This window comes from Pongo abelii, chromosome 10 (assembly GCF_028885655.2).
Source record: "Pongo abelii isolate AG06213 chromosome 10, NHGRI_mPonAbe1-v2.0_pri, whole genome shotgun sequence".
NCBI classification, from domain to species: domain Eukaryota; kingdom Metazoa; phylum Chordata; class Mammalia; order Primates; family Hominidae; genus Pongo; species Pongo abelii.
In genome coordinates this window covers 52,077,122-52,101,884 of record NC_071995.2, presented here as the reverse complement: position 1 = coordinate 52,101,884, position 24,763 = coordinate 52,077,122, and the positions used below count along the sequence as shown (strand labels likewise).

Below are 24,763 nucleotides of genomic sequence, written 5' to 3'. Positions count from 1 at the left end.
ACTTGACTGAAGATACAGACTGTCTTGCTCATCTTTGTGTTCCTGGGATGTAAAACATAGTAGACACTCAATAAATATTTGTTGAATGAATGAATGATGAGCCTTGTGTTACCCATAATTGTCTATGCAACACCAGTATCCTGAACTGATAATTCTTATTCAATAAATGTTTGTTGACTGTCTGTAACCTGATATCATTATATAGTCAGCCATAAGTGTGACTGTTACGATTCTTCATCCCCTCTGAGTGGCCCAAATAAATATGCAAATGAGAGAATTATATCTGAGAGCCTACATACGTGACCCAGATTCATGCCCAAGTCTGAAGAGATTCTGAACCCACATGTAACATGTAATGAAGTCATTGGATTGCCTCCTGTCTTACCTTGATCATGCATGTGCAGTCATGATCTACTGGAAAAGGGATGGAATTCAAAGCATTTAACCATAGATTTGGCATGGGCATTGGCCAATTCCAGCACAAGCAGGCAGCACAGGAGGCTCCTTATAGTACCAGCATTGCCTCTTTACTTCCACGGTTGTGTTGCTGGGTTGTTGGGGATCTTAGAGGAGAACTAGGCTATTGGTGGAGTCGTGGGGGACACTTAGAGGGCTCACAGCAGCTGCCTTTTATCAACTAGGACAGAACATTTTCATTATTTTAACAGCAAACACAATCCCATCAGAGCATGCTGGTTGAATGCCAGTCCTACTCCAGAGTGGCACCTATCTGCTTCTCCAGTCTTCAGATGTTTCTAATTTAACTTGAACATTGTAAGAAGAAAAAATGTAAGCTTCAGATGTCAGGATTGAAGCTAGACGTATAGAGCTGAAAGCCATTACAAATTAGGAGGAAAAAAGGCTCTTTTCTCATAGTCTGTGGAGAAAGATGTTTGACCTGGGGCTTTGGTTGTGTAGCTTGGAGGCAAAAAGATGAATAAGTGGGCTGTGTGAGGTGGCTCATGCCTGTAATCCCAGCACTTTGGGAGGCCAAGGGGGGAGGATTGCTTGAGCCCAAGAATTCAATACCAGCCAAGGCAATATAGTGAGACACCACTTCTACCAAAAAAAAAAAAAAAAAAAAAAAAAAAAAATTAGCTGGGCATGGTTGCACTGACCTGATAGAACCAGCTACTTGGGAGGCTGAGGTGGGAGGATTGCTTAAGCCTGGGAGTTTGAGACTGTAGTGAAACATGTTCACACCACTGCACTCCAGCCTGGGAGACAGAGTGAGCCCCTGTCCGGAAAAAAAAAAAAAGATGAATAAGGGTACTTACTGGCCTAACAGAGTTGGGTGCCATGTGGCTGGGGTGCTTTGCCTGGGAGAAAGGAGGACAAAGGACACCTGGGGTCCCCCTTCACGGGAGGTGAATAATCTCCCTGCTGGGCGGCCCCCCACCTAACTCCCCTCACACACTGACAAAAACCTGGCCAAGAAAGAGGCCTTTGTCCTGGGACTTCTGAGGCTGAGGGGGGAGGGGAGAAGGCTACAGGTGAAAGGACACATCAAAGCAGTCAGTTGCCCCTCCTCCTCCAAATAGTTCCCCTGCCCTTGTTCCCAGAGCCCAGGTTTTCCGTAAATGAAGGCTATACCCTAAACGTCCAACTGCCTAGACAGCTGGGAAGCTAGACACCTGGTCCTTACCTTCAGCTGCCTTCCACCTTGATATGACTCAGTTTCCCTGTCCCTGGGAGAGCCGTGGGGACACAAGGCGACGACAACCTGTATAAAGTTTAAAGGTCACATTCGAGTGGACCATCAAGTTGGAATTCATCAAACGCATGGGAGAAACGCAGACCTGGCTGGACTCCTGGGCCGAAAAGGAGGGCTGGGAGAGGCTTGGAGCCATGTGTGCCCCCGCTGGCCAGGAGCAAGGTGGGGGAGGGGTGTGGGCAGAAACCACATCGGGCTCAAGTTTCCTCTCTTGGCCGAAAGGGGCAGGAGGAGAGGAGAGCCACGGGGAAAGGGGAGGGTTGGAGGAAGGACTGAGAACTCAGGCCGAGGGCTTCAGACGCTGGTGCGCCTGCTTGGGGCTCCTGTGCTCAGCTCAGCCTGAGCTTCCACACTCAGCGCTCAGCAATGGCCCGGGGGCGGGGCGCGGTCCTCGCAGATTCTCAAAGGTAGCCGGGATCCTCGTCCAGCAGTGTCAGCTCAGGCTCAGCCTCCCCAGAGACAACACCGGGAGCCTCATCTCTCTCCTCACCCTGCTGTGACTCCACCACAGGTGCCTGAAAGGCAGGGTGTGTGGGGGGGGCGGATTCCAGTGGGATCCGAGGGGCAGGCTGGGGGTGAAGGAGGTGAGGGGGGAAAATAACCAACTTTCGGTATCCTAGGAGACCTCAGACTTTCTAGATTGCCCCTCGTTTAGGAATCTGACGTATTTGGGAACTACTCTAGGAGAAGACCTAAGTGGTTTCTTGGGTGCTCTGAGATCCTTGGGGTGGAGGCTGTGAATAGGGACCAGAGAGTGTTCTCCGAAGGCAAGGCACCGCTGAGGGGCTGGGGAGTAGCCAGGAGGAATCCTTCAACTGGTGGGCTACCCTGGGGGAACCAATAGACTACCCTTTCCCCAACTCCATTCCATTACTCTGCCCTGTCTAGGCAGCTGAGAAGGTTTAGGGAAAGCTGAGGAATTGGAAACAGTGGATATCTGAACCTCTGAGAAGTGTTGCAAGGTTGGGGGGTTGGATGGGAGATTGCCTCTGGGTTGTTGCCTCCTTTGCCCTTTCTCTTCTCTGTGCCCAGGGGCAGTAGAGATCAGCTGGACCTGGAGGGAGAAGGAAGACATCCCAACCCCAGCATAGTTGCTTCTAACTGGAACTCTTGGCTGCTTGGGAAATAGGGGCTTGGGAAGCAGTGGAAGAGAAGAGAGGCGGTATCAGAACTGCTGGGGCTGGGATCCCCTAGACATCGGTACCAAAGGACTGGAGTTTGGGGTCCAGGGATGAAGTGACAGGATAGCAGAAACTCATCCCCCTCTTCTTTGTTCTCACACATTTGTTTGAGTCATGCATGTCCCTAGGGCACTGAGCTCACTATACTCAAATCTCTCTCCCTCCTTTTTTTCCCCTTCATTCTGTCTCATCTCTGTGTGTCTCTCTCTCTTTGGGAGTTCTCCCTAATCTTTCTAAATAGGTCGCTTACCGGTTAACCAATACCCCAAGTTTTACTAATCCCTCCTCATCCTTTCACTGCACCTATTGACACCTGGAGAGGTGAGGTAGTCAAATAAGCCTCAGAAAAGGGATCCTGAGGCAAGCCCCCTCTCATCGTTCCCCCTTGTTAAGGAAGTTAAGAGCCCTGGGGCAGCAGCTAAGGCCAAATGTATTCCTCTCTCCATCATCCCTCTCCAAATGGTCCTCACTCTGTATTCCTAATCATGAAGCTCCATATCATTCTGTGAGTACTTAGGGATTATGATAAAACCTTTCTGGGCAGGACCACCAGGATAAGAGTAAGGAGGATGGACTTTAGTCCCTGGTGACAACCCCATTTCTACCTAATCCATAATGTTTGGGAGTAAGAGAAGGAACAGACAACCCAGTGGGAGTAAGATGGTTGTGTGACCTCAAAATGCAAAAGCTAAACTGTAAAGTGGGACCTTCTTATTGTGAAAGAAAGGGAACATAGGGAAGCCCACTTCACTTTCCCAGTATCTCCCCAGTTTCTATACCCTCTATGGTGTTCTATTTGATCCAATTCTATCTATCTCCCTGATCTATCCCACTGCCTGCCAGCTCTGCTGTCCTCTGAAAGGTAGGCTCTGGAAACCCAGAGGGACCCTATGCCTGGTGTATAGAACACCATCCATCCTTAAGCGTCTAGGGAAAAGCATCCTGCTCCACCTGCCACCTGGTACAAACTTGCTACTGCACCCAAGAGCTGGTTGGAACAGATCCAGAGGTTCTCCTCAACTCTCTCTCCCCCAAACTCCTGCCTCCCCTTGCTCCCCTTCTTTTTTTTTTTGAGACAGAGTCTTACTCTGTTGCCCAGGCTGGAGTGTAGTGGCATGATCTCAGCTCACTGCAACCTCTACCTCCCGGGTTCAAGCAATTCTCATGCCTCAACCTCCTGAGTAGCTGGGATTACAGGTGTGCGCCACCAGACCTGGCTAATTTTTGTATTTTTAGTAGAGATGGGGTTTTGCCATTTGGCCAGGCTGGTCTCAAATTCCTGACCTCAGGTGATCCACCCACCTCAGCCTCCCAAAGTGCTGGGATTACAGGCGCGAGCCACCACACCTGGCCACTGAGGCACTTTTAAAATGCTGATTCCTGGGCTTATGAATTCCATACAGTAGATTTGAAGTGGCTTTTAGGAATCTGTGTTTTTATATGTAGCCAGGTGAATGTGGCACACAATGAAGTTTGTGACTCCCTGAGCTAGATGCAACCTATGGCCTTTAATAGCAATTAGGTTCCTGGTCCTGTCTCCATTTAAGGGAAGGGACTGAGTGAGAAGCAATTTGCCCAAGGTCATGTATCTTTTTTTTTTTTTGATGTGGAGTTTCACTCTTGTTGCCCAGGCTGGAGTGCAATGGCATGATCTTGGCTCACCACAACCTCCGCCTCCTGGGTTTAAGCGATTCTCCCGCCTCATCCTCCCAAGTAGCTGGGATTACAGGCATGCGCCACCATGCCCGGCTAATTTTGTATTTATAGTAGAGACAAGGTTTCTCCATGTTGGTCAGGCTGGTCTTGAACTCCCGACCTCAGGTAATCCTCCCACCTCGGCCTCCCAAAGTGCTGGGATTACAGGTGTGAGCCACCGTGCCTGGCAAGGTCTTGTATCTTAAGTGCCAGAGAACCTAGGTCTCCTGCCTCCTAGGGCAGGATCTTTGTACTGCACCTTAGAGTCAGATCCAAGAAGATAAAAGGAGAGACAAATGGGGGGATTGGGGTGAGTAAAGAACTATGAAGCAAGAGTCATTGTCTCTGCCTCCTAAACCCCTTCTCCATTCACTTTGCCTTTGGGCAATTTCCGCCAGAACCTGGGTGGAGGAGGGTGGGGTTCCGGTGTTGAAATGGCATCCTGGACAGACATAAACACCCCACCCACTCTGACCACTGGCAGAGTTGCCTGCACCAACTCCCATCTCTGGGGATGGCAGTAAAACAAGGGGATGTAGGCAAGGGCTAGGGGAGATACTCTTTCAAAAGGATCATTTGTAGTTCCTACTAATTTTGTGGTAAGTCGAAGAGAAGATTCCATATTAAATTGCTGTGATGCGCCATCCTTGTGGTGAGTGGTCTAAGGTCATGCAATTTGAGGTCATACAATCCTATCCTCTGTCCTTCTTTTTCTTTTCTTTTCTTTTTTTTTTTTTTGAGACAGAGTCTCACTCTGTCGCCCAGGCTGGAGTGCAGTGGTGCGATCTTAGCTCACTGCAACCTCCGCCTCCTGAGTTCTCCCTGCCTCAGCCTCTTGAGTAGCTGGGATTACAGGCGCCCACCACCATGCCTGGCTAATATTTGTATTTTTAGTAGAGATGGGAGTTTCACCATGTTGGCCAGGCTGGTTTCAAACTCCTGACCTCAGGTGATCCACCTGCCTCAGCCTCCCAAAGTGCTAGGATTACAGTTGTGAGCCACTGCACCTGGCATTTTTTTTTTTTTTTTTTTTGAGACAGGGTCTTGCTCTGTCACCCAGGCTCGAGTGTGGTGGCACAATCATGGCTCACTGCAGCCTCGACCTTTCAGTTTCAAGTGATCCTCCCACCTCAGCCTCCTGAGTAGCTGGGACCACAGACGTGTGCCACTATGGCTAGCTAATTTCTGCATTTTTAGTGGAGATGGGTTTTCACTGTGTTTCTCAGGCTGATCTCAAACTCCTGGGCTCAAGCGATCTTCCCACTTTGGCCTCCCAAAGTGCTTCCCCTCTCCCATGTTTCCTTCATCCTAGCCTGCTTCCCTTTACTCATATGGCACGGTATGTCTGTGTGCGTGCACATACACACAATGTCTGACCGTACAGATCAGGAAGACCTTGCCAAATCTACTTGGAATCTCTTGCTGACGGCAGGGAAAACAGATGCAAGGAAGGTGGGTGTCAGGGAATAGGGAGGTAGCATGAGGAGAGGGACTGACAGAAAGAAGAAGATAAAGACACGGGTGAGGGTTTGCTGAGAATTCTAAGCTATCCAAGCAGAAAGGGACCTCCAAGGTCAATTTGTCCAACTCCCTGGTTTTACAAATGAGGAAACAGAGGCCCACAGAAGTGAGATGGCTTGCCCAACATCACACTGCTGTTTTGTGGCAGAGCTGCAACTAGAACCCAGGTCAAAAGAAAAGGGACTGGAGGGCAGTGTACATTCAAGGCTCTAAAGAGACATTGCCCAGAAGGAGAAAAAGAAAGAGACTGACACTCCACAGAAAGAAGTGATGAATGTAGACTTCTAATAGAGGTTTGGAGTATGAAGATACAAGGGCAGGAGGGAAAGGTGCCTAGATGACATTATAGTCAAGTAGAGTCAGGTTCTAGACCTCATCCTGCTATTATTTATCAGCTTCAGTCTCAGTTTCTGATGTACCTTTAGAATCTTTGTGAAAACCAGTCTTTTTTTTTTTTTTTTTTTTTTTTTTTTGAGACATAGTCTCACTCTGTCACCCAGGCTGGAGTGCAATGGCGCGATGTCGGCTCACTGCAGCCTCCACCTCCTGGGTTCAAGTGACTCTCCTGCCTCAGCTTCCCGAGTAGCTGGGACTACAGACATGTGCCACCCCACCACGCCCAGCTAATTTTTGTATTTTTAGTGAGACGGGGTTTCCATGTTGGCCAGGCTGGTCTCGAACTCCTGACCTCAGGTGATCTACCTGCCTTGGCCTCCCAAAGTGCTGGGATTATAGGCCTGAGCCACTGCGCCCGATGAAAACCAATCTTATAAACTAAGCTTGCAACACCAGCACAGTTCTTAACAAGTGCTTACTAAGTCTTTACTAAGGTTGTTATATTACCTCAGAAGAGGAAAGACTTCTGGTTGTATGGGTTAAGGTATGGCCCAAATGACCCTGTGAGGACACAGGACAGAGGTCCAGTGTCTCCAGAGCCCATTCCTTCTGTGCCTCTGCCGCCTGCAGCTGATAAACCTCTTATCTGGCCCAGGCAGGGGAGCCCAGGGCCAGGATAGGAGGAGAGGGCAGAGCTGCTATCAGCCACCAGGCCTGGGCCATATCTTGGAGAGGGGGAGGGGCTGTCTGCTTGCCTCTTTCCACAACATGCTCTTGGGGATCCTCAAGCATATACTGTCATCATCTTGGAAAGAAAAAGCTGAGAACGTAAAACTGAGGACAGAGGAGGAAAGCAGGGTGACCCCTGATGTTGCCCTAGAAAATGGAAAACAAAACACAGCAAAACAGAAAAACAGAAGATGTGACTCTGCCTTTAGCCAGGAAAACAGTTTGGGGGAGTAAACAGTAGTAGGGAAAAGAGTGGGCATTTTGCCTGGAAAAAAGGTAAAGACCTCCTGTGCTACCAAAGGAACTGACTGTGGCCATAGTTGGCGAGGTGGAGATCACACCACAGGAAAAGTCTTTCCATCTTAAGGGATTGGTTGATGAATCCATCATGAGTGAGGATGGGGAGGAGGCGGTCTCTCCTTCCCTCAGGGGAAGCTGGAGGGAGCCCCTCCAAGGAGGTAGTGCAAACTTGCTGACCCTAGCAGGTGTAGCTCTAACACCTCTTTTCCTTTGACACAGGTTTCTAGAGCCATCTGGGCTTTCCGGGAACCTGGACCAGACTCTGGCCCAGTAGGATGTCCCCGTGTCCTCCCCAGCAGAGCAGGAACAGGGTGATACAGCTTTCCACTTCAGAGCTAGGAGAGATGGAACTGACTTGGCAGGAGATCATGTCCATCACCGAGCTGCAGGTGAGCAAGGGGGGATAGGGCGGGGGAGGCGGTGTGTCGGAGAAGAGAGAAGCAGGGAGTTGGCCTGGACTGAGGCAGAGGGCGGGAGCAAGCAGGGCTCAGGGCTGGTAATGCTCCAGGCACTGGGAAAGGAAGGGCTGGGAAAGATCTGGATGGAAGACACCGAGGAACGTTGAGGAGGAGGAGTGGAGGAGCAGTGGTGGGGAGGAAATGATCTGATTGGGAGCGTAGGCTCTCTCAGCAGCCACTTGACTCACATCTCTCTCTACCCCACCTCCTGCTCTCCCTCCCTTGCTCACCTTCTTCTCTTCTGATCTGCCTCTCTGATCCTGCCATCTTCTTCCCTCATTACCTCCGCCTGCCCTTGGCAACTGGGACCGTTTACCCCAGGTAGCAGAGCAGTAGTTCCGGGGCCTCAGGAAGGGGAGTCGGACTATGCCAGGGTCCTCTCCTCCTGCTACTTGGACAAAGGGGTGTCTGTTGGCTTAACAATGATGCCTTTGTCCCCATCTGGGCTGGAGCAGGGTGGCTCCCTGATATAGGTTGGGGGCCTTGTTTCTAGCATGTTCTCTACTTCTCGCTGCACCTGGGCAGGGACAGAGGGACTGAAGAGGAGAAGGCAGAGCTGGTGCTGGCTCCCCAAGGTGCTTCTTAACCCCCAGCCCCCGCTCTTTTACTGCCCTGCTACCATGCTTAGCACCCTCAGGATCTGCCCTAGGCCCTCTTCCCACACAGCAGCTCCCTCTGCTGGGCATCTGTGGCATGGCCAGGATCTGAACTTGACCCTTTGACCCTAGATAACTGCAGCAGGAAAGGGTTCTGAGGGGTCATCTTGGATAAAAAGGCTTTGACTTCCTGAAGGAAATAAAGGAACATGAGCCATTTCTTTTTTTTTTTTTTTTTTTCTGCCCAGGCTGGAGTGCAGTGGCGCAATCTTGGTTCACTGCAAGCTCCGCCTCCGGGGTTCACATCATTCTCCTGCCTCAGCCTCCCAAGTAGCTGGGACTACAGGCGCCTGCCACCACCCCAGCTAATTTTTTGTATTTTTAGTAGACACGAGTTTCACCGTGTTAGCCAGGATGTTCTCGATTTGATCTTGTGATCTGCCTGCCTTGGCCTCCCAAAGTGCTGGGATTACAGGCCTGAGCCACCATGCCTGGCCGAACATGAGCCATTTCAACCCAGTAAGAGCTTCTCCAAGGAGAGTTCATAATTGTTCCAAAGTTAGGTAGTCTTTTCTGCAGTCCAACCTCAGTGACTTCCATTCTTGCTAAAGCTGCATTTTTCGTTTTTTCTTTTTTTGAGAGGGAGTCTTGCTCTGTCATCCAGGCTGGATAGTGGCCCTATCTTGGCTCACTTCAACCTCCACCTGCGGGGTTCAAGCAGTTCTCCTGCCTCAGCCTCCCAAGTAGCTGGGATTACAGGCGTTCACCACCATGCCCGGCTAATTTTTGTATTTTTAGCAGAGATGGGGGTTCACCATGTTGTCCAGGCTGGTCTTGAACTCCTGACCTCAGGTGATCTGCCGCCTTGGCCTCCCATAGTGTTGGGATTATAGGTGTGAGCCACCGCTCCTGGCTTTAAGCTGCATTTTTCTTGCAACAACTGTATCATAACTTTGCAGGAAGCTTCCAGTGATTTGTGGCAACTTTGTTTCCTTTTTACTACCTTACTGGGTCTTTCAGAAGAATCCAGCTTGGTCCTGAGAGAGTGTTAGTTTCTCTTCCTTAGTCTGTCTCCAAATCTCTTTGTGTCTTTCCTTGCAGGGTCTAAATGCTCCAAGTGAGCCATCGTTTGAGCCCCAAGCCCCAGCTCCATACCTTGGACCTCCACCACCCACAACTTACTGCCCCTGCTCAATCCACCCAGATGCTGGCTTCCCACTTCCTCCACCACCTTATGAGCTCCCAGCATCCACATCCCATGTCCCAGATCCCCCATACTCCTATGGCAACATGGCCATACCAGTCTCCAAGCCACTGAGCCTCTCAGGCCTGCTCAGTGAGCCACTCCAAGACCCCTTAGCCCTCCTGGACATTGGGCTGCCAGCAGGGCCACCTAAGCCCCAAGAAGACCCAGAATCTGACTCAGGATTATCCCTCAACTATAGCGATGCTGAATCTCTTGAGCTGGAGGGGACAGAGGCTGGTCGGCGGCGCAGCGAGTATGTAGAGATGTACCCAGTGGAGTACCCCTACTCACTCATGCCCAACTCCTTGGCCCACTCCAACTATACCTTGCCAGCTGCTGAGACCCCCTTGGCCTTAGAGCCCTCCTCAGGCCCTGTGCGGGCTAAGCCCACTGCACGGGGGGAGGCAGGGAGTCGGGATGAACGTCGGGCCTTGGCCATGAAGATTCCTTTTCCTACGGACAAGATTGTCAACTTGCCGGTAGATGACTTTAATGAGCTATTGGCGAGGTACCCGCTGACAGAGAGCCAGCTGGCGCTAGTCCGGGACATCCGACGACGGGGCAAAAACAAGGTGGCAGCCCAGAACTGCCGCAAGAGGAAGCTGGAAACCATTGTGCAGCTGGAGCGGGAGCTGGAGCGGCTGAGCAATGAACGGGAGCGGCTTCTCAGGGCCCGCGGGGAGGCAGACCGGACCCTGGAGGTCATGCGCCAACAGCTGACAGAGCTGTACCGTGACATTTTCCAGCACCTTCGGGATGAATCAGGCAACAGCTACTCTCCTGAAGAGTACGCACTGCAACAGGCTGCCGATGGGACCATCTTCCTGGTGCCCCGGGGGACCAAGATGGAGGCCACAGACTGAGCTGGCCCAGAGGGGTGGAACTGGTGATGGGATTTCCTTCATTCCCTTCTGATAAAGGTACTCCCCAACCCTGAGACCCAGAAGGAGCTGAGTTCTCTAGACCAGAAGAGGATGACAATGGCAACAGGTGTTTGGAAGTTCCAAGGTGTGTTCAAAGAGGCTTGCCTTGAGGGAGGGCTGGAATCTGTCTTCCCTGACTCGTATCCTCAGGTCTTCAGCCTCCACCTCGTCTAAGCTTTGGTCTATAAAGTGCGCTACAGAAATGGCCTTTCACTGTGTCTTCCTTCTTGAGGGAGGGTGGAAGCTGAGATAACTATCTGTTTGAATCTTACCAAGTTCATTTCATTCTCCCCAGAGCTCTGTGTGAGAGGTACCATAAAATTTGGGCTTGAGGCAGAGCATGGTGGCTCACACCTGTAATCCCAGCACTTTGGGAGGCCGAGGTGGGCGGATCACAAGGTCAGGAGTTCGAGACCAACCTGGCCAAAATGGTGAAACCCCATCTCTACTAAAAGTACAAAAATTAGCTGGGCGTGATAGTGCACGCCTGTAATCCCAGCTCCTCAGGAGGCTGAGGCAGGAGAATCACTGGAATCCGGGAGGTAGAGGTTGCAGTGAGCTGAGATTGTGCCACTGCACTCTAGCCTGGGTGACAGAGCAAGACTCCATCTACAAAAAAAGAAAAAAAAAAATTTGGGCTTGAGCAGTATGGGAATCTACCACCTTCACCTCCTTTTCAGAGTGAGGGGCCATGGATGATCTGAAGAAACCCACACTCCCTGGTGGTGCCCTATTTGTAGAGCTTGGAGAGCTGCCCAAACTGGCTAGACACCCTGTGCAAAGGTTCCTGATGTTTACGTCTCTTTTCTCTCAATTCTCCCAGCACAAAAAAGCCCAGAATGCCCATAGGCCTTTCTTTTTTTCTTCCCCTCCTGCTTACCTCTCAGCCTGGGTCCTCCTAATGTGCCAGAGTTCTCTCAGAAGACTGAATGGGCTGTTCTTAGCTGGAATTTATACATCAAAATTTCAGAAGATTTCACACCCAAGCTTTGGTAAAACCTGCTCCACAGTGGAGTAAAATATTCATTCCTGTGAAACGTTTTCTCTGGTTATGTTAGACAAACACTATCCAGATTTTTTTTTTCTTTTTTCTTTTTTTTGAAAGAGAGTAGTTTTGCTCTTGTTGCCCAAGCTGGAGTGCAATGGCATGATCTTGGCTCACTGCGACCTCCACCTCCTGGGTTCAAGTGATTCTCCTGCCTCAGCCTCCGGAGTGGCTGGGATTACAGACATGCGCCACCATGCCCGTCTAATTTTGTATTTTTAGTAGAGACGGGGGTTTCTCCATGTCGGTCAGGCTGGTCTTGAACTCCTGACCTCAGGTGATCCATCCACCTCAGCCTCCTAAAGTGCTGGGATTACAGGAGTGAGCCACCGTGCCCAGCCAACACTACCCAATTCTTGTTTTGGGTCCCTCCTTTTCTAGATCCTCAAAGATTCTTTTGTTTTCTTTGAGATGGAGTTTCGCTCTTGTTGCCCATGCTGGAGTGCAACGGCATGATCTCAGCTCATCACAACTTCTGCCTCCCAGGTTCAAGTGATTCTCCTGCCTCAGTCTCCCAAGTAGCTGGGATTACAGGCATCCACCACCACGCCCAGCTAATTTTGCATTTTTAGTAGAGATGGGGTTTCTCCATGTTGGTCAAGCTGGTTTTGAACTCCCGACCTGAGGTCATCTGCCTGTCTCAGCCTCCCAAAGTGCTGGGATTACAGGCTTGAGCCACCGCGCCTGGCTTTTTTTTTTTTTTTTTTTTTTTGAGACAGTCTCGCTCTGTCGCCTAGGCTAGAGTGCAGTGGCGCGATCTCAGCTCATTGCAACCTCAACCTCCACCTTCTCTGCCTCAGCTTCCTGAGTAGCTGGGATTACAGGCGCCCGCCACCACCACCACGCTTGGCTATTGTTTGTATTTTTAGTAGAGATGGGTTTCACCATGTTGGCCAGGATAGTTTCGAACTCCTGACCTCAAATGATCTGCCTGCCTTGGCCTCCCAAAGTGTTGGGATTACAGGCATGAGCCACCGTGTGCAGCCTAGATATTTTTTATTAGTCTATTTTGCTTCTTCTTGAAACAGAATATAATTCACTAAGTTTCAGATTCCTTACCCATATCAGTTAAAGTCCAGTCAAACCTCCCTGACACGACACAATCTCCTTGCTTGGAGTTATATGGTCTCCAATATTCCCAGTCACTGAATTACACAGCTTACCTTTTCAGAATATTTTACGTTTACTTTTTATTCAATTTTACTAGCTCCATTCCAACATTAAAACCTTACATCCAAGTTCTGATCTAGACACCACAGGCTAAGGTGGGAGGACTGCTTGAGCCCAGGAGCTTGAGACCAGCCTGGACAACATAGGGAGACCCTGTCTCTCCAAAAAAAAAATTAGTGGGTGGGTACAGTGGCATATGCCTGTGGTCCCAGCTATATTGGAAGCTGAGGTGAGAGAATTGCTTGAGCCTGGGAGTTCGAGGCTACAGTGAGCCAAGATCATGCTACTGTACTCCAGCCTGGACGACAGAGCGAGACCGTCTCATACAAAAATGGACACCACAGATACTGAGACCTAAAAGCAGCACAGTGATTAGGGAGATACGGAACGTGGTCTCTAGCCTAAGTTTAGGGAACAAAAACAACTTGAAGCGCTTCCTTTTTTTTTTTTTGAGATGGAGTCTCTGTCGCCCAGGCTTGAGTGCAGTGGGCTAATCTCAGCCCACTATAACCTCAACCTCCCAGGCTCAGTCAGTCTTCCCACCTCAGCCTCCTGAGTAGCTAGGACTAAAGGCGCATGCCACCATGCCTGGCTAATATTTGTATTTTTAGTAGGCATGGGTTTCACCTTGTTGGTCAGGCTGGGCTCAAACTCCTGTGCTCAAGCAATCTGCACACCTCGGCCTTCCAAAGTGCTAGGATTACAGGCATGAGGCATCCAATGTTTCCACATTGGTTTTTTTTTTTGTTTTTTTGTTTTTTTTTGAGACAGCGTCTCTCGCTCTGTCGCCCAGGCTGGAGTGCAGCAGCAGGATCTTGGCTCACTGCAACCTCCGCTTCCCAGGTTCAAGCGATTCTCCTGCTTCAGCCTCCGAAGTAGCTGGGATTACAGGCACACGCCACCATGCCCAGCTAATTTTGGCATTTTTAGTAGAGACGGGTTTTCTACTAACCGTGGCCACCATGTTGGCCAGGCTGGTTTCAAACTCCTGACCTCAAGTGACCCTCCCGCCTAGGCCTCCCAGAGTGCTGGGATTATAGGTGTTGAGCTACTGTGCCTGGCAATGTTTCCACATTTCTTTTTTTTTTTGAGACGGAATCTTGCTCTGTCGCCGAGGCTAGAGTGTAGTGGCACGATCTCGGCTCACTGCAACCTTTGCCTCCTGGTTTCAAGTGATTCTCCTGCCTCAGCCTCCAGAGTAGCTGGGATTATAGGCGTGCGCCACCATGTCCTGCTAATTTTTCTATTTTTCTTGGGCAGGGGGTACAGAGTCTCGCTCTGTCACCCAGGCTGGAGAGCAGTAGCACGATCTCGGCTACTCCGACTCCCCGGTTCAAGCAATTCTTTTGCCTCAGCCTCCTGAGTAGCTGGGACTACAGGCGCCCACTGCCACACCCGGCTAATTTTTTTTTATTTTTTAGTAGAGATGGGGTTTCACCGTGTTGCCCAGGCTGGCAACCCGCCCACCTTGGCCTCCCAGTGTTAGGATTACAGGCATGAGCCACCGCGCCTGGCCAATTTTTGTATTTTTAGTAGAGATGGGGTTTCACTATGTTGGCCAGGCTGGTCTCGCACTCCTGACATCGTGATCCACCCGCCTCGGCCTCCCAAAGTATTGGGATTACAAGCATGAGCCATCGCGCCCGGCCATCTTGTTTCCACACTTCAGGCTGCAAAGGGCAGGGGCTTGGGCTAGCTGTTCAGAAATTTAATTAGTTTACCTAAGAGACGTCAGATCCCCCTGCTCTCATGAAAGTCACTAGTGAGGTCTTATACACACAGTTCAGTGTGCTGACCTAAACAAGGTGGAACATAGTTTGAAAATAGAGCAATCAGTTATATGATCCAGTGGTTGCAGGAACTTGGGACAGGATTTTACCTTGAGCCTATCTCCTCATTTAGAAAATAATGGAATTTACTTTTCACAATATTATAATAAAGTATATAGCAAAGTACATGGAATTAAACAATGTTTCTCTTCAATAGGAATGCTTTTAGGAAACTATCCTTAGTTGTCCTTTCCGTTCAAGGAAATGTGATTGTCTACAATAAAAACCTCTAGCAAATGCCAAGTCACAAACTGAGACCCCTGACATTACTTCCCCCAAGTATCAAAAGGCTGATGGAACTTAGTCCCAGATAGTTATTTCAAAACAGCATGGGTGTTAAGAGGCAAAAATTTCCGAAGAATCCTACCTCCACTTTTGTTAGGCTCAAAACTGAGGCTAGATAAACTTTCCTGGAAAATAACAGAAAAATTTTAGTGGCCAGGAACGGTGGCTCACACCTCTAATCCCAGCACTTTGGAAGGCCGAGGTGGGCGTCTTATCACCTAAGGCCAGGAGTTCAAGAACAGCCTGGGCAACACAGTGAAACACTGTCTCTACTAAAAATACAATTAGCCAGGCACCTCTAGTCCCATCTACATGGGAGGTTGAGGCAGAGGTTGCAGTGAGCAGAGAGCGTCACTGCACTCCAGTCTGGGTGACAGAGGAACACATACACACTCAAGAACCTAAGCATTTGCTAGAGGGTACAATTATTGCTTCCAAAATAGCCCTTACATTTTTAGGCTATCTTTCCCTTGAAAGGCTAAGTCTTGCCTCCCATTCAGTTCACTTTCTTACTCCTGGCTTGAGAATTCTACTTAAGTATGAGACAGCTGGCCAATAAACCAACTTGTTTGCCAAAGATGAAATCCATTATGTCCTTCTGCAACAGATGGTGAGCGTTTAAGTCCCAACAGAGACCTACTGAGCTCAATGGCAGTGCTACAACTTGATTTTCCCTTGCCAGGGGAGCTAGAAAAAGGACATGCTCAATTGGATCAATATTAAAGTTTACTTATAGTGAGCCAAGAATTACTCCTGCAGTGAGAACCCGTTTCTATTTTCATTAAACCATGAAGCTGAATGGGATGAATGTAAATACAGAAATTCACATTAGAATCAACCATATCCTCTCTAACCTGAATTTCAACATGTTATTAACCATAGATATCACAAACGAGGACAAAACAAGCAGAACTAAGTTAAATACAGTTTATTAAAAAAAAAAAAAACCCATTCACAAAATGGAATTTGAACTGCAGAACAGCTCATGTAAACTGCATGGCAGTGATAATGAAGTACAGTGGCTCAGATAAAGGTCTTCACAAGGACGTTCCTGCAAAAGGCAAAAGAGGTTATAAAGTATTTATATAAGCAGAGGTGAATGACTACACAGTTATATCCACTGTCGCTACTGGGAATACCTGGTTGGCTAATAACTGTTTTTGCAATTGGATGAGATTACGAAATGTTTTGGTTTGAGGTACAGCTTGTCATTCTCCCTTTTTACTTTGGGAATGCAGGGCATTCTTTTGCTGAGCACTAATTTGTAAACACTTACCTTTCTGCCACGAACTTGGACAGATGAGTTTCTGTTTTTAAGAGCTGATAAGACTAGTAGCAGACTCCTCCCTAGAAAAGTAAACAACCTTTAGAACTAGCTCTAAGACCAAGTCCCATCTCAAGCTAAACCCCCCATACCTCCCATTAATAACCCACCCATCCCCCCACCATTTGGGGAAGAGTCTATTACTTTGAGCCATTATTTTAAGGAAATGGGTCAAAGGAAGATAAATAAAAGGGCAAAAATTTATATTCACAGTACAAATAATGTGCTCACTTCCTTCAACTGGGAGCCACCAATAGGGTGTCAATTTAAAACAATTCATCTCCAGAAAAACCAAGTTCAGCTTAACTGGACTAGTTTTGGCTCAATATATTAAGAAAAATGTTTAACAGAAAACTGGACTTTAAGTAACTATATGGATGTAAGTAAAATCTGTTCTTACCTACCCGCATAGCAATAAAACCTTTCCTCCTGGTTCTGACTGCTAGTCCTAAGAGTCAGGGTGTGCCTTACTCTTGTCTGCCTCCTTCCTTGCGATGATCACTGAAATTTCACTCCCTCCTAGCTTTCATGGAGCGTGCCGTGGCCTGCCCCTGGCTTATCTGTACTCCACATACCACAAGTGTCTACTCTCAGCTGTAGAGTGTCTGAGCTCGGAGCCATTCGCGCTATACTTGCTAGCAGTTCCTAGTAGCTGAACATCTCTCCTGGATCTTTAAAGGCATTGTCACGAATCCTGAGGTATCTGCAAACTCCCTCAATAGTTAGGGTTCCACCTGCTATTGCAAACTCAGCCAGTATCATGGAACTATCACCCATGCTTTCCCGCCCACCACCACCTCCCACCCACCTCCCACCACCCTCCTCCTCCCCAAACTTCCAACACACCCATGGGATGGAATACACAGTCCTATTGATAGACAAGTCTCTATGCTACTAAGTACAATAGCACTGAAATTGAGAGAGCACCAAAAGTAAGGCTCAAAAGAATCTATGTACAAATAACACATTATTGGATATTAACTGTTAAAGGTTTAGAAATCATTTTCTATACAATTAACATTTTAGGTAGGTTGTGTGACCTTGTGCCATAAAGGGAAACTGCAGTTAACATGAAATTATGCAGAGAAATTTAGTTTCTATTGGTATGGTTTGAATCTCCAAATTAATTAGTATAGTTAACTGATAGAACCTCTGAAGGCCCACCCAACCAGAACCCAATCAAACTGCAGTTTTCCTTTAATGTAAGCCTATCTTTACGTTCATTAAAATACTTTCTGATATTAGTTATTTTTAAAAGGCCTCCCAGACACTTCAAATCTGTGGATTTATGGAGCGGCATTAGCCAGCAGCTAGTTTCTATTCCCTGGCAGAGCTTTGAACTTGAATTGTGATAGAAGCATTCAACATTATTATCGGGGGAGTGGGTAGGGAAAGTCCAAATCTCTGCCAGTCCCAAATCCATACAGTTGTCATTTCATTCAAGAATTAAATCGTTTATTGATTACACATGATAATGGATGATACACAAGCTTCATTCCCATCTATAATTTTATCTGGTACCATTATTCAATTTAGATATATTGCATAGGATGTGCCAACAATCACTTTTATAACCAATAATTCCATGAGTTTGCTTGAGTAATCCCTTTTAATGGTGAACTTCAGGTCACAACAGTAACTATCAGTTCAACTACACCAAGGTTTCCGAAGACAATGGCTTCTCCACCCAAGCAGGTTGTATATAAATTCCAAATAGAACCTGGCATCACCCTGAAGGAATTCTAACTTCACACTGTTGGGGAAATTTACCAAGATGGCTTCAGAGTAGACTAACTTTACACAGCACATTAAAAAAAAAGACATTTATTCAGCGTCACGATCAGACTATTACATTTAGCAATCAACAGCATGGGTGCAAAAAAAAAAATCTACATTAAAACCCTTTGTTGGAATGCTTTACACTTTCCACAGAACAGAAACTAAAATAACCTGTTATACAATTAGTCACAAATACAGTCCTCGAGTTTTTTGCCCATACACATGAGTATTTGTCTAAAACATGTCTTCTTTGTAGCAGCTAGGCCCTGCCACCACTGTGCTTGGCTGAGTTCACAAATCTGTTGTAACCTGTAGCTTCCCTGTCACTTCTCTGGCTCTCCTCTCCTGCTAAGCTTTGTTTCCTGTTGAACAATATGGAATAAAGTTGTTAATCTAAACATATTAAGACTCAAGGCTACAATCCAATATCAAGTTTGTTTCCCACAAATTTTGCTGATCTGAATATTAACTTTATATCCACAATTACTGCAATTATAATGTTAACTATGTTGCACTGCTCAGCTACATTAGGGTTATTGGGTTCATCAGCAATTTAAAAAATTAGGTCAACACACAAAAAGGTGCTTACTTACCTAATTAAAATCTTCTGCCACTGCCATAGCTACTGCTGCTGCTGGAACTGCCATAGCCACCTGAAAAGTACAATTTTTCTTTTAAAGTTTCAAAGTGCCAACAGTAATAATGTTTTCATATTTGAGATAATAAAAGTTAAATTCAAGTGTCTGGCCATTTAAAAATGGCGCCTACTACAAGGGAGGTGGTAAAGAGGTCCCATGATTTTTCTAATTTGTGATCAAACTATCACTTTCTGAAGGTTCTAAACCATAAACGTTTTGCTGCCCAGACATAGCAGTTAAAGGGCTTTCTTCCCAGCAGTAGCTACAGACACTCTTTTGACATTATCCAAAATTACAGATACCATACCTTGGTTTCGTGGTTTTGCAAAGTATTGGCCTCCACCGCCATAGGGGCCAGAGCTTCTGCCTCCAAAATTTCCTCCCTTCATGGGTCCAAAATTTGAAGACTGATTGTTGTAATTGCCAAAATCATTGTAGCTTCCACCACCTCCAAAATTGCTTCCTATGAATGGGAAAGAGGGCCTTTATCTGTTACCTGAGGATGATGTTAGTTTCCAATTCTGTTTAGAGGTCAGAATAAAATAAGGTTGAGTTATCAGCCTTCCTTTCCCCCAAACTATGGTGACTCCAATCTTTGCATTTCATTCTCTGGGAAAGGCATTCAGTTGAATAATCCAGTAATACAAAGAAAACTGGCCTAACTCACCATGACATAAAATAAAGAGGTTTTCAGAGTGGCACAAGCATACCCTTCAGCCTTGAAGGCCTTCATGGATCCAGGGCCACGGCAAGCAGAAGTATCTTGGATACATCAACTAAGCGCCTAAGGTCCCAAAGGAGTTAAGATACTAAATCCTTCTATGATACTAATCTAACTCAAAGACAACACTATCCACTTATCTCTACTATTTGGGAGTGAGGCGGCCCCAGCTTAAAGCTAGGAGGAGGTAGCATAGCAAGCCCATTTGTTTTTAATATACCATGCAGTGTACCACACAATGCTTTAACAGCACCAGAACCCAAGCTCTAAAAGGCTAATCTAGCTGTCACACCAAGTACTTGGATCACTGGATACCTACCACTACCACCGCCAAAGCAGCCTCCGCCTCCGTTGTTATAGCTGTCATAGCTGCCACTCCCGCCATAGCCACTGCCCTGGTTTCCATAACCCTGTCCACCACTTCCATAGCCTCTGCTTCCTCCAGAGTAACCAGGGCCGCCTCCTCCATAACCACCTACAAGAATACAATTCTTCTCAATAAGACAAAAGTATTTGACAATGAAAACTTGTGCAAGTGTAACGGCTGAAGGCCTGCTCACAGCATGCGTGTTATGGGCTAAGTTGAGTTTGTCATGCACCAGAATTTTAGTCTCTACTAACCTATTCTAAAGATCCAGGGTGCCAGGAATTTTTCTCTACTTATTCCTAAAAAACTTACCATCATTACCAAATCCATTATAGCCATCCCCACTGCCACCATATCCACCACCACCACGGCTGCCACCAAAGCCACCTGTAAGAAAAAGTTTCAAGTATGACTTGCACTTAAAGTGACATTATGAATGCACTTCTCATACTGTAAAATCTTCATAGCAAAGACGGTGAGAAGTCAGAACTACATGTATATAAACCATACGTACCACGACCACTGAAGTTTCCTCCACGACCAAAGTTGTCATTCCCACCGAAACCACCTCCACGACCACCACCAAAGTTTCCAGAACCACTTCGACCTTAAGAGATGAAGTTTAAGCATTACATCATTCATACTGGAGTAACTCAAAGTTACCTTTAAGGTTTAATTAAGCAACAAGCATACCTCTTTGGCTGGATGAAGCACTAGCCATCTCTTGCTTTGACAGGGCTTTTCTAACTTCACAGTTGTGGCCATTTACAGTATGGTATTTCTGAACTAAAAAAAAAAAAAAAAAACCAGATACAACATGGTATCAGGGTTTAGAATGCCACATGGATTGTGGAACCCTTACTAAATGCCACTATCTGATACTTACTGACAATCTTATCGACGGAGTCATGGTCGTCAAAGGTTACAAAGGCAAAGCCCCTTTTCTTGCCACTGCCTCGGTCAGTCATGATTTCAATCACTTCAATTTTTCCATACTGTTCAAAATAATCTCTTAGGTGATGTTCTTCAGTGTCTTCTTTAATGCCACCAACAAATATCTTTTTCACAGTTAAGTGGGCACCTGGTCTTTGAGAATCCTAATAGGAGAAAAACCATAGGTTTAGATTAGCAAAGCCTATACTCAGATCAAAAATTCTGATTAAGTTTAGAAAACTCCTGAATCTTAAGTCCATAGCAGCAGATATCCAAATTAGTTTAAGAGAAAAAAAAAAAAAAAACAACCAAACCCCCCACTCACTTCTCTCGAGACAGCTCTCTTTGGTTCCACAACTCTTCCATCCACCTTGTGTGGCCTTGCATTCATAGCTGCATCCACCTCCTCCACAGTGGCATATGTGACAAACCCAAAGCCCCTGGAGCGCTTGGTGTTTGGATCTCTCATTACCTGAAAACAATGTTAATTTATGTAACACAAAGTCTAACCGCAGAAGCTTTTATCATTTTAACTTTGAATAGGGCAACAGGAAACTTTATACCAGCCTTTTATAAAAAGCCGTCCAGTTTCCCACTACCCTAGATTTAAGAGGTAGCTTTTAAAATTAAAGCAGGACATTCCTTTGTCAACAAAGCTCTAACTATAACGCTATTAATAACTTTCATAAGCATTCAGAGAGGGCTACACTAAGATAAGCCAAGGAAATCGGCTGTTTTACTGCTTTGTCCCTTCCAAATCTTACCACACAGTCCGTGAGCGTTCCCCATTGCTCAAAATGGCTCCTCAGGCTCTCATCGGTTGTTTCAAAGCTCAACCCTCCAATGAAGAGCTTCCTCAGCTGTTCGGGCTCTTTAGGAGACTAGAGTGGGGGGAGGGGGAAGTGTTAAATGGGCTACAACACGAAACAATTTCCATTGAGGAAAAGAAAAACTAGACACCAACTGTGTACCTAGCACTTATTGTTCGTTCAGGTCGCAACAAAACACGTGCTTCTGCCTATCAAGGGAGGCCGTATGCTGGGGGTTGGGAGTGCTGGGAAATCGCAAGCGCATGCGTCCCTAGTCGCCTTCCGACGCACGCGCAACAAAGGCTTGGGCTATAGGGGTGCATCTCCACAATGGGACTAATCGCTCTTTAGAAAACTCGCTCACCAAGACAAGATTTAAAAAAAGACAAAGATCCTGTGTGCCTAAGAATTTTGCTACGAGTAACGAGGCCCGCGTGATAACTCATGGTTGGCGGAGAGCGGCCTCATGGCGATCAAGAGGACAAAATGGCGACTTGAACTTTGGGAGGGGTAGGCCGTGGCAGCGACCGAACTGTAGAATGGGCTGGTGCAAGGAACGAAACCAAGCAGCCTCTTACCGATTCAGGAAAGGGAGAGGAAAAAGGTCAAGTTGGAAAGCGCGCCTAACTCACCTCCGACTTAGACATGACGGCAGGGTGAAGAGAGACTTTAACGATGCTTCTTCGGCGGCGTCCACGAGCAGAAAGGAGCAAGCTGACGAACGTATCTGCCAGCCTACCTTCGCCCTCTCTTTTTTATCCCGCCTCCTCGCTTTCGGCATTGGTAGACTCCGCCCTGGAACAGCTCTGATTGGATACTTGAAATCGCTTCCCCCTGCTATTGGCCTGTGATGCCACATTGCTGTGTAACGTCATTCCTTCGGTCGTTCTACGCCGTCTCCACCCCTTGGAGTCCATTGGTTCCCGAGTAAAGTTATTGTTAACCAGTCTGATTGGCCAACCGACCAGTCATTCATATTTGAATCTCCCTTGGGTGTTTAACGCCTTTTTAATCTTCCACGCGCAAATATTACAGTCAAGTCGCTTGGCAAAGCATGATTAACACTATATATTAGACAAGCAGCCAGGAGGTCACAATTTTTTTGCAATGAACTCTTGTTGACCACACGTGTAGTAAAATGGCGAGTTTTGCGCAGGCGCATTAAGAAGTTCCACCTGCCTCTGAGAACACGTGAAATGGCGGGCAGGACTAGGCAGTAAACCTACGGCGCCTGCGTGTTGGCGGGAGTTTGGTCCTAGCTTTGCGCATGCGTAGTGGGCGGAGAAAAAAGGTCCGGTCCCAGGATTGGTTGCGCAGGCGCAGGGAAGGATCCGTTTTGGCGGGCGGTTGGCGTTGCGCAGAAGGCGGCGGTGGTGGTGGCTTGTGGTGCGGACTCAGTATACAGGAACAGGGCAGACGTTAGCGTGAGTGATCACTCTCAATCCCGGGTAAGTGGCAGACAGTCTTATCTACCCTAGTAGGTCTTGAACTGACTCCATTTGGGCCCGTTATTGTGTGAAATGAATGGACCGCGGGGTGGGGGATAGTGAAGGGGCAGTGGTGGGTCGGGCCAACCAATAGAAGAACAGGGGGCGGGATGTTTTAATCCCCGTAGGTTCTTTGGAGCTGTGCAGCCGAAGACTTTGACTGGCTTGTGTATAGGCCAATTGGGTCTCCCTTGAGCTGCCGACTGATCGGCCCTTGGGCCATCGGAATGTGGGAGACGGGTTTTCCCCTTCTGAGCAGCGTCTCGCTGAGCCAGTGAGCAGGAAGCGCGCGGTAGGTTGGGCTTCTCCAGGAGGCAGCGGTTTGACTCCAATGGGGAATGCGGGATCGGGCGGTTAAACGGATGGAACGAATCTGGAGCCAGTAGACGGACAGCCTAAGGAAAGCGCTGGGACCAGTCGTCCAATCGGCTCTCCAAAAGAGGGAGGTCTTCGATTTGGGGTTGTGAGGAAGGGGAGTCGATGCCTGTAATGGCGTGTGAGGGTGGATGTTTTATCCACGATGACTTCTCTAACGAAGCCTTTAGGCCTCAGTCCCATACACCTCCTTGAAAGCGTAAGTTTGCTCCTGCATTCCTCGACTTGAGCATTTTTTCCCCCGCCTCCTCCCACTTGAGGTTTGGGGAACGGGAGTTTTTTTGTTTTTTTTTTTTTTAAATAATACTTTCAGAAGTCGCTTCTTGAGGAAGACTTAAAATGTTAGAACGAATAGGAGAAATCTCTATGTACTGTCATGGAAAGGCGTTCGAGAAATATCTCCTTCCTGATAGTGCATATTTCTACGGACAAATATGTTTGTAGGTCCATAGAAAAGTTTTGGAAAGCTACACACCAAAGTGTGTCAATCCTAGGGACACAGTAGGATCGAGGCAGGTTGGATCTTTAATGTTTAAAACTTTGCAAGGTTAATAATTTGTGATTAAAATTAAATAAAAAATGAAGTCGATTGTTTTGTGTTTCTAGTCATAATCACATACGTTACCACCCCTTTTCTGTTTTATGTAATCCATGTGCCCAGTGCTTTTATTTTAGTCTCTTTCTCCCGGGAACTTGCATATATTTCTTTTCTTTACACCATTAAAGATATCCTAAAGTCCCTTTTTTGCTGTTCCTTTGAGGATATCTGACTTTGGAATAAAAAAGAAACACTTAAAGAGCTTAGGGTTCTGGGGACAGAAGATTCATCCATCACCTGGATTATTCCTTGCCTTTTAATTAGATTTCCTTCGAAGTGTGTTTTACATGTAGTCTGTCTCCTTTTGGTAATACCCACTCTGCTTATTCCAGGATCTTTTGGAGAAATAAATAAATTTTGATAACATTGGCTGTATCAGAGTCTTACTGCTTTATTCAACAATTTATTCAGGATCAAGGGAAAATATTTAAATACTGAAAATCAACTACCTATGAAGTACACTTATAATTAGAGACCTTTCCGACTTTATACCAAAGACAGACGATTTTAATAGCAGTTTATGAACAGAGGAGAGATTTCCATGTTCTCTGGCACTAGCAAAAGGACAAACCTATAATTTATACCTGGCTTTAAACCTATTTGTAGGTATGCTAGTAATGGAGTTGCTGAGCTTCTGAGAACTAAAGTGATACTGGTTAAGGGTATCTGTCCTGGATTTATTTAGGTTTGAAAGGAACACAGTC

The 24,763-nt window shown here is 47.1% G+C and overlaps 3 protein-coding genes across 6 annotated transcripts in view; 2 read left to right on the top strand and 1 right to left on the bottom strand.

Annotated features, from left to right (window-relative positions):
* The first annotated feature begins 1,979 nt into the window (after nt 1–1,979).
* On the top strand, nt 1,980–10,906 carry NFE2 (nuclear factor, erythroid 2). Of its 2 annotated transcripts, NM_001131722.1 has the most exon segments (3): nt 1,980–2,225; nt 7,696–7,865; nt 9,632–10,902. In NM_001131722.1, coding segments are annotated over 2 exon segments (1,122 nt in total). In that variant the 5' UTR covers nt 1,980–2,225; nt 7,696–7,751; the 3' UTR covers nt 10,640–10,902.
* A 6,879-nt stretch (nt 10,907–17,785) lies between these two features.
* HNRNPA1 (heterogeneous nuclear ribonucleoprotein A1) lies at nt 17,786–22,350 on the bottom strand. 2 transcript variants are annotated; one of them, XM_024256595.2, is made up of 11 exons: nt 22,232–22,350; nt 21,555–21,671; nt 21,116–21,262; nt 20,744–20,954; nt 20,551–20,643; nt 20,372–20,464; nt 20,170–20,244; nt 19,810–19,965; nt 19,077–19,232; nt 18,725–18,784; nt 17,786–18,493 (listed from the first exon to the last, which is right to left on the bottom strand). In XM_024256595.2, exons 1-10 carry the CDS (start codon nt 22,244–22,246, stop codon nt 18,729–18,731), a joined length of 1,119 nt encoding a protein of 372 aa, XP_024112363.1. In that variant the 5' UTR covers nt 22,247–22,350; the 3' UTR covers nt 17,786–18,493; nt 18,725–18,728. The 2 variants fall into 2 exon arrangements, with proteins under 2 accessions (XP_024112363.1, XP_024112364.1); XM_024256596.2 differs by lacking the exon at nt 19,810–19,965.
* Nucleotides 22,351–22,874: 524 nt separating this feature from the next.
* The window catches only part of CBX5 (chromobox 5), a 48,849-nt gene continuing 46,960 nt past the window's right edge, over nt 22,875–24,763 (top strand). For both annotated transcript variants that reach the window (XM_024256594.2, XM_024256593.2), the window contains exon 1: nt 22,875–23,047. The gene's annotated coding sequence lies outside the window, so the exon portion shown is untranslated. The remainder of the gene's footprint in view (nt 23,048–24,763) is intronic.

Coding starts and splice junctions, on each gene's coding strand:
- NFE2 (XM_054526331.1), top strand. CDS start 8,429: ATGTTCTCTACTTCTCGCTGCACCTGGGCAGGGACAGAGGGACTGAAG. Junction 8,510..9,631: donor GCTGGTGCTGGCTCCCCAAG/GTGCTTCTTAAC, acceptor CTTTCCTTGCAG/GGTCTAAATGCTCCAAGTGA.
- HNRNPA1 (XM_024256595.2), bottom strand. Junction 19,966..20,169: donor TAATGGATTTGGTAATGATG/GTAAGTTTTTTA, acceptor GTATTCTTGTAG/GTGGTTATGGAGGAGGCGGC. Junction 19,233..19,809: donor CTGCTTTGGCGGTGGTAGTG/GTAGGTATCCAG, acceptor TCCCATTCATAG/GAAGCAATTTTGGAGGTGGT.